The sequence below is a fragment of the Serinus canaria genome, chromosome 1A, assembly GCF_022539315.1.
Source record: "Serinus canaria isolate serCan28SL12 chromosome 1A, serCan2020, whole genome shotgun sequence".
NCBI classification, from domain to species: Eukaryota; Metazoa; Chordata; class Aves; order Passeriformes; family Fringillidae; genus Serinus; species Serinus canaria.
In genome coordinates, this window is record NC_066314.1 from 8,108,561 (window position 1) to 8,121,608 (window position 13,048).

Sequence of the window (13,048 nt, forward strand, 5' to 3'; positions counted from 1 at the left end):
CTGAAGCTGCTTTCCTGCTCATGTGGAAGGAAGATGCTGCAGCCCATGGATTTGTTGTGCAGACACATCTCTTAATGGCCTTGCCCTTCACCTTCGAGTTCCAGTGGTGCTGCTGACCAAGTCTGTGAGGCAGAAACTGGCTCCACCTGCACATCCTCACAGAAGACAGCGAAACTGAGAGAGGTTGCTTGGAACACCTTGAAGACGGCAACCTAGCCTGTTAGGGACTTAATGTAGTTAATTAGTTGTAGCTATAGCTTTAGTTGTAGTTGTAATCGTAGCTTTAGTTGGAGTTGTAACTGTAGCTATTGTTTTAGTTGGAGTTGTAGCCGTAGCTTGAGTTAGACTTGTTTATTATCATTCCTTCTAAAGGCCTATTAGTGTTGTCAATTTTGCCAAGTTACCATTAGTTTAAAGAATTGAAGTCCTCTTCTGTAGTGAGTGACATGTCTGCTTTTCAATAATATTTGAATATCTATATTCGAAAAGTTAATAAAATGAGATAAATTTCTCAAATGGCCTGAAATGTGTCATTCTTTGTATTTAACCCTCTGTATCTTAGAGTATGTCCTTCCTCTACCTCTGACTGAAATAAAGATGTTTTGCAAACACAGATGTTGGATATATTAAGTATGATGTCTCTTGAGCATTCCCATAAAAATGCCTGAAGTGAAAATGCCCTTAAGCACCTGAAATTTTGTAGCTGAAATTTCAGGGATATTTGGAAAAGTTTTCTTTACACCATCAGTTTTGTACGCTCCTGGGGAGCAATTCAATCCTGAAAGATGAAGACAGAGAAGTCCCTAACTGCAAAACCTGTGGTTTAATACATCTTTTTTTGTCGTCTCATAACCAAGGTTTTGACACAAAATTGTGACTGACGAAAGTCATGTTTTCTCTATTCCTGGTTATCTGTGTCCTTTTGGAGCGACCGTGCTGGTCTAAGAATATAAACTTTTCCACTAGGCCTGTATAATGTGTAGCAATGAGAGCCATTTTCCATGCACAGCTTTGTCCATTGTGAGATACAGCTAAACAAAATATAATTTACTTCTTGTAGTACATAGTAGAGATTTGTAGTAGTTTGGAAGTATTTATTCTCTTTGCCATTGTATCAATACATCTGTTGTCAATTGGTCAATTTTAAACTTAGAATACCTTAGGAGTTGGATAAATTGCTACAGTCTTGCTATCTTTATAACTTTATCTCAAAAGTTTGCTTGAGAATTTCTACAATTCCCATTTAAATCTTCATGTATACTCTGCAACATGAGAAAGGACTTGCTCCTACCTAAAGGAATGTGAGGCGACCTCTGTTTTGTGTTGTATATGAAAATTATACAGCCTTTAATTTCAGAGGCCTTCCAAGGTGTCGTTAGGTGTAACTGTTTTGAAGGAGGTTGAAATGTTCCCTTTCTGCTAATTTTGGTGTGGCTTGTCATTAAAAGAAGTGTGTAACTGGTCACAAAGGGAATTCTGAGTCTCAACCGAGTTGGTTCCACATTGCTGCATTCTTACACCGTGCTGGAGTTGGGGAATGGTAGCGTTGTCACCACAGATGTGCCTTGATGCTTAGAAGCCTAAATATGTTTAATAAATGCAAATACATATTACCAGAACAGAATGACATTTTTACTTTTGAAGCCTTTTTGCTGTGGCTCTGCTGCTGGAGATTTTTTTAAAGTAAGTAATGATCATGCTGTTTTAAGCCAAGTCCAATTAGATACTGTGCTAAATGAATAAAACCCAGTCACTATTCCAGCTTCTACCACTCAGCAGTGAAATATTAACCCAGAAGGGACTAAGCTGGATGCTTTCTAAATCACCAGGCTGGAAAAAACTCTTTAATTTTGAGGAAAACAGCAAATAGATACTATAAAACTGAGTGCTGAACATGTACTCATGAAAGACCATCCCTGTAACTAACTTTGTTACTGTGCCTGGTGAGAATGCTGTTTCTGTGTTAGCCAGGCTACAGAGATGCAGTGATTCAAATTGACATCTTGCTCTAAGCTTCAAAATCATTGGGAAATGTGCTTTTCACAGTAAATTTTTCCAGTGTAATGTCCTTGGTGATAGTAAATATGTCTCACTGTGAAGGGAAATTTCAACGAATAAGATTGGATTGTGTTGTTTTATGGAGTGAGAACAGTGATTAATTTGGCTGCAATTTAATCCACCCTCTGTTAATGTTTACTTTTGAAGTTTTATTAGGTCATGTTACATTTATAATCTTATCAATGGTCATGCTCAGAGTCTTACTTCCAAGCTGTTTTCCTTAGTAAATGACTGGCCAAACCTGATTCTTCATTGCTTTGCAGCTTGTGTTGTCATCTGCGTCAGTAAGAAAGGAGTGTGCAGTGTTGTCATTTCAATCTGGAATATTCTACAGATGTTTTCCTTATGATGTAATGAAATAAATGATTGTACAAGGCATCAGACAGGGCGCAATTCCCACTTGGGCATTTCAGTCATGAGGCAGCATTTTCCCCCACTGTTGTAACTCTTCTAGGTGGGGTTTTTTTACTGAGAAATTCTAGAACTGTTAAACAACAGATGAGAAATATCCATTTGGAATGGTTTCGTCAGAGATTGTTCCTTTCAAATAAGAAGGAAATGGGAAGTAGAGAGGAGTCTCAGTTATTATCCTTCATGTATGTGGAGAATCAAATCCACATATTTTTGCAACTGACACTTTTGCAAAGGCCCATGCTTTTATTTGCACAGGCAAAATTTGATGTAAGGAATCTATCATTCCTTACATCAAATTCCCGTGGCTGCAGATGGGAAGGAATTTTCCCTCATATTCTGTATGTTAGTTACTTGCATCCTGCAGATGAGTACTGAGGTTTTTATAGTACCATGTTAACTATGAGCTGTTCCTAAGTGATCTTGCTGGCAGTTAATAAACAGATCTTTTAAAGTGTTATTAGTTTAGAAAACAAACCCTGACATCTTTGTCTTCACAGAAAATATGAGAGAAAGGACAGTGCTGATGTATGGCAATGTTTGTCCAGCATTGGATATAATTTTTCATTGTGAAGCAGGATTTTTTTTCCTAAGAACTTCCAAATAAATCTCATCTAGGGGAATAGGAGTGGCAATACACAATTTGTTTTCAGATTGTACCTTAACAACACCCTGCACTGAGCCAGACAAACACACACAAACTTAAATAGAAGTGACTGAGCCAAAAAAATAATTGTCCTAATTATATTCCAGTTAGTCAGAATAATAATTATAAAATATTTTTCCTCCCAGAGTGCTGTTTGTTAGCCAGCACCAAAATTTAATTTTTTTTTTTTTTTTGCCTATCATATGGTTTGTGAGAGACCTTGGAGAAAAATATTTGGGTGTGGTTTTTTTCCCTTTATTTCATTCAGGACTTTTTCTCCAAAACACTGGCTGTAATTTTCATCATGATCAGATGTGCAAATGACTTTTGCAGTAAGTCTGGCTTTTCTAGCAGGAATGCTACATTGTCCATCTAATGCCAGGAAGGTGGAAATACCCTTAATTTTATGTTCAGTTAAATACAGGATTTGCCTTTCTGTCTGATGATTTCCAAATAGTTTAGCTTGGAGAGTTTGGTTGCGGAAGAGCTGATTCACATGTTTATTTTCTTTTCCCCAAAGTAATGACTACCCAACAAGACTTAACTATCCTTGTGCTCTTTTCTATACTTTGTTTGTGTCCTCATCCAGAATTACATCCACAGAGTATTCATTAGGCAGAATGTTACAGAATTTTTATTTTACAGCCCTTTAGCTTTTTTGCAGCTTTATAGATTCTTTCATTAGTTTCACAGAGAATTTTTTTTCCTAATTACATTTTTAAAGAGATTTGAAGCTACTGTTAATTCACAACAAAAATTTAGTGTCAAATTTTTGATTTTAGTAAGGATCTTAGAGGTGTTGCTACTGGATATTCCCATCACTATACCATCCTCACTGCAGTTGGAATAAATTGTCTTTGAAGATCCCTTGTTTGGCTGGAGAAGGAGGCCTGTGTAAGCAATGTGAAGTTCAACAAGGCCAAGTACAAGATCCTACACTTGGGTCAGGGAAGTCCTTGATATCAACATAGACTGGATGATGGATAGATTGTGTGATGAATAGGTTGAGTGCAGCCCTGCAGAGAAGGACTTGGGGATACTGGCAAAATAAATAAAAAATGGATTTGAGCCAGCAGTATGTGCTCATATCCTGCAAAGCCAGCTGTACCCTGGGCTGTACCACAAGAAGCATGTTCAGTGGGTAGAGGGAGGGGATTCTGCCTCTGCAGTCTGGTCTGGTGAGACCCCACCTGCAATCCTACATTCAGTTCTGGGGCACCCAGTTCAAGAAAGACATGAACCTTGGAATGAACCTTGAGAAGAGCCTTAGTCATGGTCAGAGTGCTGTAACACCTTTCATATAAGGACAGGCTGAGAGGTTTGGGGTTGTTTCACCAGGAGTTGATTTTGAGGAGATCTTATTGTAGCTTTTCAGTATATAAAGGAGGCTTGTAAAAAAGATGAGCAAGGACTTTTTACCAAAGCCTTTAGTGACAGGACAAGGGGCAGTAGTTTGAAACTGGAAGAGAGTAGATAGAAACTGGATATAATAAAGACATTTTCTATTATGAAAGTGGTGAGAAACTGGCACAGGTTGCCCCGAGAAGTTGTGGATGCCCCATCCCTGGAAGTGTTCATGGCTGTGTTAGGTGCGGCTTTGACCAAGCTGATCTAGTGAAAGATGTTTCTCCTCATACTGAGGGAGGTGATCTGGATGATCTTCAAATGTCCCTACCCACTACTATTTCCTGCTCCTTATTGTTCTTGGCTGGTATTGACCTTCTTTGCTGCTTTATATTTGGAGCACCAAATATGGTGAGGTATTGACCCTTGAGCACCAAATATGGTGAGGTATTGATTTCTGATTCTGCTATGCCATCCAGATAATTTATTAAGAAAATTTTACATAGAAAATATTTTGTGAAAGTAAATATTACCCAATTTGGAAGTAAAAAAAACCCCAGAGAACCCCAAAGTTAACAGGAACTGTATTATGACTTTGGAAAGACATGCTCCAAGACTGCTTATCTCACTGGATATACTCCATGCTGGTTGCATATATTTATAAAAGACACTGATGAGTCATATATAAACATTTTGATTATAAAGATTTTCTTTGTTTTCCCACAGACTTGCTGCTTTCAAACAGCTGCATCCCATTCCTGGGCTCAACAGAGGGGCTTGATTTTCGAACCCTGCTGCTAGATGAGGAGAGGGGCCGGCTGCTAGTCGGGACAAAGGACCACATCTTCCTGCTCAACTTGGTTGATGTAAACAAAAATGCAAAAAAGGTCAGTGCTCTTTCCACGGAGTTTACCTCCTAAGTAAAATTTTGTTAAATTCCTTTTTTGTTTGTTTTTTTTTCCTGTGTGATTTTATTTATTTCTTCACTGGGTAACTGCAGCTTCATTGTGCAATGCAATTTATCAAGATTTGATAATCTCACCTCCCACAGTTATACATATAATCTTTAATCAATTGAATTTCTTATGCTATATGATCTCCTGTGTGACTGGTGACCTGCAAGAGATTAGCTGTGTGGAAGAGCTCTGCAGTGAATGAAAATAGCATCAAAATATCAGCAAACAGGAAAAATGTAGCTCAGAGTGTTCACTTCTCAACTCCTCTGGTCATGGTTACCCTCCTCATTTAAAAGCATTTGGAGGGAAATGACTGAAGACAGCTCTTTCATTGCTTCCTGGCATCACTGGAATTGCTTTACTGTAATACTGAACAGAGCAGAGGTAATTTGGATGGTTTAAATTATAGTAAAAGGTAAGTGGCAATTTTAGCATTTTTGTTAATATCTCAAATTGCTAGTGATAGGAAAAGCTTCCACTGGGATCTTCTGTAGTCCCTTGCCCGTGCCCAGTGACAATGTGTTAAATTGAGATAATAAGATGACAATTTAGCCTTCAATATTTCTATCAGACATGGTGAATTGTAGCTTTTGTAAGAACAGTTGACTGCTACGAGTGAAAACCAGATGCTTGTGCGGGAACACATGAAAACTGGTTTCCTGCTTCTTCCAGATATGAAGAAAATATGAATTCTCAGCTGTGTTTGGTATTTTCTTTAGGCACCAGAGGGGAGTTTTAAATTACTGTGTTCTGCTGCCAGCTCTGAAGAGGTAACTGACCCTGAATTAATGCGATTGCAGGCAGGGGCTGAACAGGTGGAACAGGAGACTGTTTTGCCCACATGTTTGAGTACAACACTTGCTGTCATTGTATAGAAGAGATACAGAACTAGGCAGAGTGCTCTTGTTCCTTATCTTGACTTCAGCAATGCTGCACATGCCAGTATTTATAAAACTCAGATTCTGAGTATTTCAGGAAAATTCTTTCTGGGATGCTTTATCAAGCACTTAACTTGCTTCTGTCATCTCAGTAACTGACTCAAAATCCACCACCCCCTCAGGATATTGCATTAATGACAGCATTGCTAATTATAATTGCAAATTTTCAGACTACAAATTGATTTTTGGTGTAGGCTTTATGTAGAAAACAAGTTTTGTTTGTGTAAAAAGCAGATTTCTCTTTCTGTGGGGTGCTGCTTGCCTCCTAAGAGATGCTGAGTGCTGTCACCTCCTGTTATGTTCATTGGGGCTTTATGAGCCCAGACCTTGCTGGAGGTGGCAGCACCCTGTGTGAGCAACCCCTCAGTCCAAGCTGGTGACATTTTGCCTTTGGCCAAGCCCCCACTGCTCATTATTGACCTTATGCTTTCCAAGAAGAGCAGAACACAGAGCTAGGAGAACTAATCTGCAGTCAGACAGTGATATAGATGTTACAGAGGAAAGACTCTGTATTTGGAAGGAAAATTTGCATTTTCTAAGACGGATAGAGAATGTATGCTTACATATCTGTGGTAACCTGAAAGGAGGGAATAAAATTCCTAACCACTTGCATATCTAGACTAAATATGTGTGCAGGTTCAAATACTTCTACTTCTTTTAGTAGTAAACTAATAACAGTTTAACTATTCAGATAATATTTAACTTCTCAGAAAAAAACACATGAGGCAAAATATATCTAAGTGGGAAGAACTGACTTGAGAAGCCTTGCAGAGCATCCTGGTGTGATGATTTCCAAGGCCTCCATGGGCATTCAGCAACTTTATAAATGTATCTTCCTGCGTAAATGCCCAGGTAACACAAGGCAATATCACACAAGTGTTTCTCTTTAATTCCCCTGCGCTTGGCTGGTTGAATCTTGTCAGTGGAGGGAAGGGATGAGATGGAGGAAGTAGCGTGAGGAGCTGTGTATAAATCTCAGTGCTGAGGAGGATGCTGGAGGATACTCTACAGTAGCAGGGAAGTGTCAGAAAGTAGCATTTGCCGGTGCTGTGTTTAGACTGACCGTAGTTTGGGTTGGCGCCGGGCCAGGCGGCTCGCTTCCAGGCTTTCCCAGCGTGAGGAAACCACACATGTTGGGACTACAAGGGTCTGAAGTGTGTCCTTTGTACTCCTCTGGAGTATGACTCGTCTGGAAAAAATAATCTGCTTATACACAGCCACTAAAATGAGTAGAAATTGATTAGAATAATAAGCTTCTGCCTGTAAATGATGTGTTTATTAATGACTTTTAGGAAGGACTGTTAAAAGCAAGCTGAAGGGGCAAGAGAGGTATAACAACTTTGAGACTAGAATGCAAGATTGTTCATAGTTTACGGTTTCCTTTCTTTAAAACAAAGCTGAACATTAACTTTAGAATGCTCTGTGCTGGGTAGATTCATCTTATTTTAGTAAAGCTCTCAATTTCAGATATTTGTTTTGTTAGGAGCTACTGATACCTCCAAAAGCCAAGTCAGAATCCCCAGCAATTTATTCTCATATGTGGATATAATTACTTGGCAAGATTATATTTTAGAGTCTGAAGCTCTGTATTAAGACATTTCTGGAAGAGTATTCAAAGAAGCATCCAAAGCATTGTATCCTGCTCCCTTCTCTAATGTATACATATATATAATTTAATAACTTCCTTTTTAAAACCTATTTATTTACCTAAATTGGTTAATTTGACTTACATATATTAAGTTAAGGCTTTATTTCCTGGTGTATTTTTCCTTATGAAATAAATCAATAGTTCTGCTGGAGCCCCAATTCCTTAAATCATTGTAATTGTTATTCAATTTATTGTGTAATAGGTTGAAAACTTCCTTAGCTGGCAGCTTAAAAAAAAGTCTGTCCGGTTTCCAGTGCTTGCAAACCTCATTACAAAACAACAGTAAGTACCACAGTGTAATAAGCAAGTCTTCCAGAATGACAGGCGAATGCAGAAAGCTAAAGTGATTATAGTCAATAAATATATAAAGTTTAGCAACAGATAATCATCTTTCTGTAGCAGGGATGTATTTTCTCTGAAGTTTTCCTGTACAGAAGCCTGTAGCTCCTGTTGCTGGAACAGCATTATCAAGTGCCATAGTCTTTTTTGAAAGATCCTCACATGCCTGACAAATTCTGCAAGCTGTTTGCAAACTGGAAGAATTGTGATTTCTTCCTATGAGTAAAATAAAGATGAGCAGTGAAAGAAAACAGTTCCACTGAAGGCCTCTGTGCCATTAACACCAGAAGTGCTGTGTAAAACAAAAGGATGTTTAATAGCATGAGAGGCCGGAAAGCTGGAGAAGAAATTCTGTAGGAACACCAGGCTCTGGGATCCTGCTGGAAACATTACTTTAGTACATCGAATTTTCTCGTGAGTTTGCTTAAAGCCTTTTCTGTTTTACTCCTTAAGCTAAATAAATAGGAAATACAGAATGTTGTCAGCTGGGTAAACAGTGGGTAAATAGCTGCAAAGCAGTGGTGCCCCTTTCTGTGGCTGTGCTAACAGTGCACACAGGGTTACATGTCAGCGCGATTATCACGGTGTGATCCGCAGCGCGTCCCGCCCAGCTCCGCGGGAATAGGAATGCTATCAAGGCCTGACAAGCTTTTGAAAAGCTGCCAACCTGCAGGAGCTGTCAGTGCTAGAAGACACAGCCCCATGTGGGCCAAATAGATAAACATGTCAGATCCCCCCTAGCAGCTTTGGAACAAGTTGTTTTCATCTGTCCCAGTGTGCACTGGCTCTGGGTCACCAATTATCATCGCTTGGAGCATCCTTGGTTTGTAGTTGCTACTGTTTTTCTGGCATGAGCAGCCGTCTTGTGACATCCTTGAATGCCCTCTTGTATTGACTATTTTCTGTATTTCAGAGGAAAAAATATACATATCCACAAATATATATTTATCTGCTGGGTAAATGCTTATGAAATAGCTGCACGTAATTTCTTTCTATAACTCCAGTTCTTGCCAACAGTTCAAGTGGGTTTGTATTTCATCACTATTTGCAGTGTGACCCACCCATCTCTGCAGGAAGGGGAGCATGTATGCAAATACATATGCATATTTATGTAAAACAGCACCCATGAGATACAGGAGCAGAATTTTACATTCATTTCTCTGAGAAACTTTCTATGAGTCTATATAAGCGTGGTCTCAATTAGGAATGAACCCAGTGGGAATTTAGCCAGTACTGAAAGGAGGCTTTGGTTCTTGCCATCAGGCCTGAGCCTCAGGAATACATACAGAGTCTGAGGTGTTTATTGCAGCCTTGAAACACAGTAATTCCAAGTTGGTTCTTCTTAAAAAATATATGCTGCTTATTCTATAGCTCAAAGGAAGTTAGCTTCCTGCCTGTCAGCAAAACTGCAGACAGTCTGAGAGTGAAGCTTTTTTGACCTGTCAGAAGAAAAAGTTTGCCAGGAAATATTATTGAAGGCCAGAAAGTCATGTGGAAGCCACTGGAGATATCTAAATTTAGGAGAGTGGGGCATCAGGATAATCTAGGATAAGCCCAGTGAAACTTCAGGTTAGGGACTTCCAGAGGCAGAGGTGATACCTTTGTGCTTGTCAGCCCTTGGAGGGGTCTTACCTCGGAACTATTTATTCTACAAAGTTGTTTGACAGACTTCAATTTAGGCACCTGTGTAGACAAAGTGAAAGCTTTTGAAAAGTGTTTACAGACACAAAAGCGCAGATGGAGTGAAACGTGAAGAAAGCAGTATGAATCCAGAATGACAGCAGTCCTAGGTGGAAGAGAGTGTCTCTGTTATTTCCTTTTGCATTGTTGCCATAAATTATGTTTCCATAAACATCCGCTGTCATTTTTGTGTTTTACCCATGTGTTTAGCTATAAAGAATGGCCAGTATCCTGCTCTCTGAAAACATTTGGTTATATTGGTCATTGGCTTTTTCAAAGGTAGGATTTGTTTTTAGTCTGAAGTGATAAACATGTCAGGAGCAATGCCATTTACCCTAAAAATCCTGGTGTATGGTTTCCTTTTAGGAGAAACAGACGGTAGTCAGAAGTCTTCAGTGGTTACACTGTGGAAAATTAAGTGTAGAAGCACTGAGGCCTTTTAAGATTTCATCCAGTGTAAATTAAATTAGCATCTGGTATATTTTCTTTAAGCTTTCACATGTGCCCATAACATACACATGAAAATGCACTTTTCAGAACACCCTTGAGGATGGAAGTATTGGCTGCTACTTAAGTTGTTTTGGAGATCAGTTCAAGAGGAGAACTGGGGCATGTGGAGATGTTGCTTTGTCCCAGACAGATGCAATATTAAAGCCCATTTGGTTCTAATGTGAGGTTTCACTCTTAACAGGCACCTGCCAAATTAAAGGTACCAAAATCTTGTGAATATGTCTTCCAAATACACAACTTTCATTTTCCTCTGACTTTCAGTGCTTTTTACTCAGTTTGACAGCACCATGAAAATAAAGAATGCTGTGCACTGACACTGGCATTCCTGCTGTGTTGTAAATCACTTTGAAACAAGTCTCATGTTCTCTCTTTCCCCCTTCCTGTTACATCAGATTATATCTATCAGAGATCCAATTTTCTGTTACTGTGAAATAATTGGAGATGGAAATTCTGGTCAGTTTATTTCCTGGATGCATGTTGCAGGCATGGGAAATAGAGCCACAGGGGCAGGTCTGTGGCAGGTGTAAAAAATATTAAGGATACATTCTTGGCCTTTAAGGATCTCTTAAGTATTTCTGGGAGTTAAACCTTGATGAAACTGCTATAAAGAAAGCTAGGTGAAAAAACTCTTGAGGACAGCCTGGTTAGTTTTCAAATACAGGGAGAAATTTAGATGAGGAACTTAGATGTCTCAGCTTCTTTTGTTTGCTGATGACTTTAAAATATTGAATTCCTGAGTACAGCAATTACAGTGGGAGTCAGTACCAAGACCTGCTTGGGGTAACCTTCCTGTTAGGATTTGTCTGTGAGAGCAATCTGCCCAGTTCCCCAAGCTGTGGACTTCCATACTGCCCACATTAATGCAGAGGTGAGATATTTAGAGAACAACTGGTGTACAAATATGGTGTGCTAAATCAGATAGTTTTGTAATTGGTGTAGTTGGTTAGAGCATGGTGCTAATAATGTCAAGGTCATGGGGTCAGTCCCTGTACAGGCCACTCATTTAAGAGCCGAACTCAATAATTCCTGTAGGTCCCTTCCAACTCAGAATATTCTGTGATTCTGTGATAATTGTAACACTCTTTGTTTTCCACAAAATAATACAGAGAATGCATTAAATTCTTTCCAGTGTTTTCTGGGAAATTCAGTAAATTTTTAGTGCTTGCAGTAATTTTCAGTGAAGTGACCTGGGGTCAGTATACAGCACTGACAAATGTCCTAGTTCTCAGGATGCAATCCATGAACACCCACTCTTACTGCATTGGGGCATGACATTTGTGATATTGTCTTGTGCAGCAGGGTGACATTCTTATTGGATCACTGTTGTATGTTTTCTCAGTGCTCCTTGATCTTACTGTTTTTCTTTGCTTCTGATTTTTGAGCTATGAATTACAAAGTTCTTCAGAAAATCAAAAAAATAAAAAAAAAAAGAAAGTCACATTATTGTCATTTTACTGGTGGGAAAATTGAGACCTGACTGTCACATATAGTAAGGCAATAACAAAACTAGGATTAGACTGTCTCCTGGTTTACTTCAGTCTGTTTGGCTCATGTTGCCTTCTTTACTGTACTCATTTTATGGTCACATTGAGCTAAGTCATGAATCCTTTTTTTTTCACACAGCGGGGTAGTTTTCCATGGAGAAGAGTTAGTTTCTCAGGGGGAGTGTATTGCATATGCCAACGTGACAAAGGGTTTACAACTCAATCTTTGTTCTTCAGAAACTGCAGTTGGGACTGTCATATGGTGAATTTACCCATTCCAATGAGCCTAAGCTTCTTAGTTATAGTGTACATGCTTCACAAAGCCTTAATAAGACATTTTGATGCCCAGAAAGCTGTAATTTTATTGCATAGCTTCCCTCAAGCATCAGTATGATGAATATCTAGTACATAGAATGAAACAAGGGAAGAAAGCTGGCCTTCTCTTGCTGCATCAAGCAGCTGTTTAAAATCTGCATTTTCATTTAAATGCTTTTATCACTTTTTATTCCTTTAAAACAGGAAGAGAGCAATCCCTTTCTTCCAAGGTCCCAGATTCGCTGTGTGAGTGTTTTGAGATGTGCCAATCAGCTGATATTCTTCACTCCTGCTAGGGACACACCCTGCTGGAGCTCCATGCACCCCTAGCACAACACTTTGGGTGTGTGGTACCAGGGGCTGCACTGATAGAGAAGTGCTGCAGCACGTGCACAGCATCAGGCATGGAGAGGCTCCAGTGAAAGCCCCAGGGCTGCTGAAAGCCAACAGCCTCAATGGGACACTCAAGTGCTTGCTGCTGGCATGAGCGTGGCTATCTTGGGGACCTAAACTGGAAGGAGTCACGTTGGTCAGTTGGTCTCACTCCCTGCTATCAGCACCACCTACCTCATGGAGCAGTTATTCCTTTCATAACCAGCTGTTGTAAGTGGCCCTTTGGGACACTTCATGCAACTTCTTTAGGAATGTTGTTGCCGTGGAATAGATCCTTGTTACTCCAGTGTTTCAGATTAAATTTTTTTTTAAATCCACAATCTGAT

General features: G+C 39.4%; 1 protein-coding gene across 4 annotated transcripts in view; it reads left to right on the plus strand.

Moving 5' to 3' along the window:
• Nucleotides 1-13,048, plus strand: part of SEMA3D (semaphorin 3D) — a 131,132-nt gene that overhangs the window by 50,647 nt on the left and 67,437 nt on the right. For all 4 annotated transcript variants that reach the window (XM_009086870.4, XM_030238347.2, XM_030238346.2 and 1 more), the window contains one exon: nt 5,186-5,346. In XM_009086870.4, the coding sequence (XP_009085118.2) occupies nt 5,186-5,346 (161 nt within the window). The remainder of the gene's footprint in view (nt 1-5,185; nt 5,347-13,048) is intronic.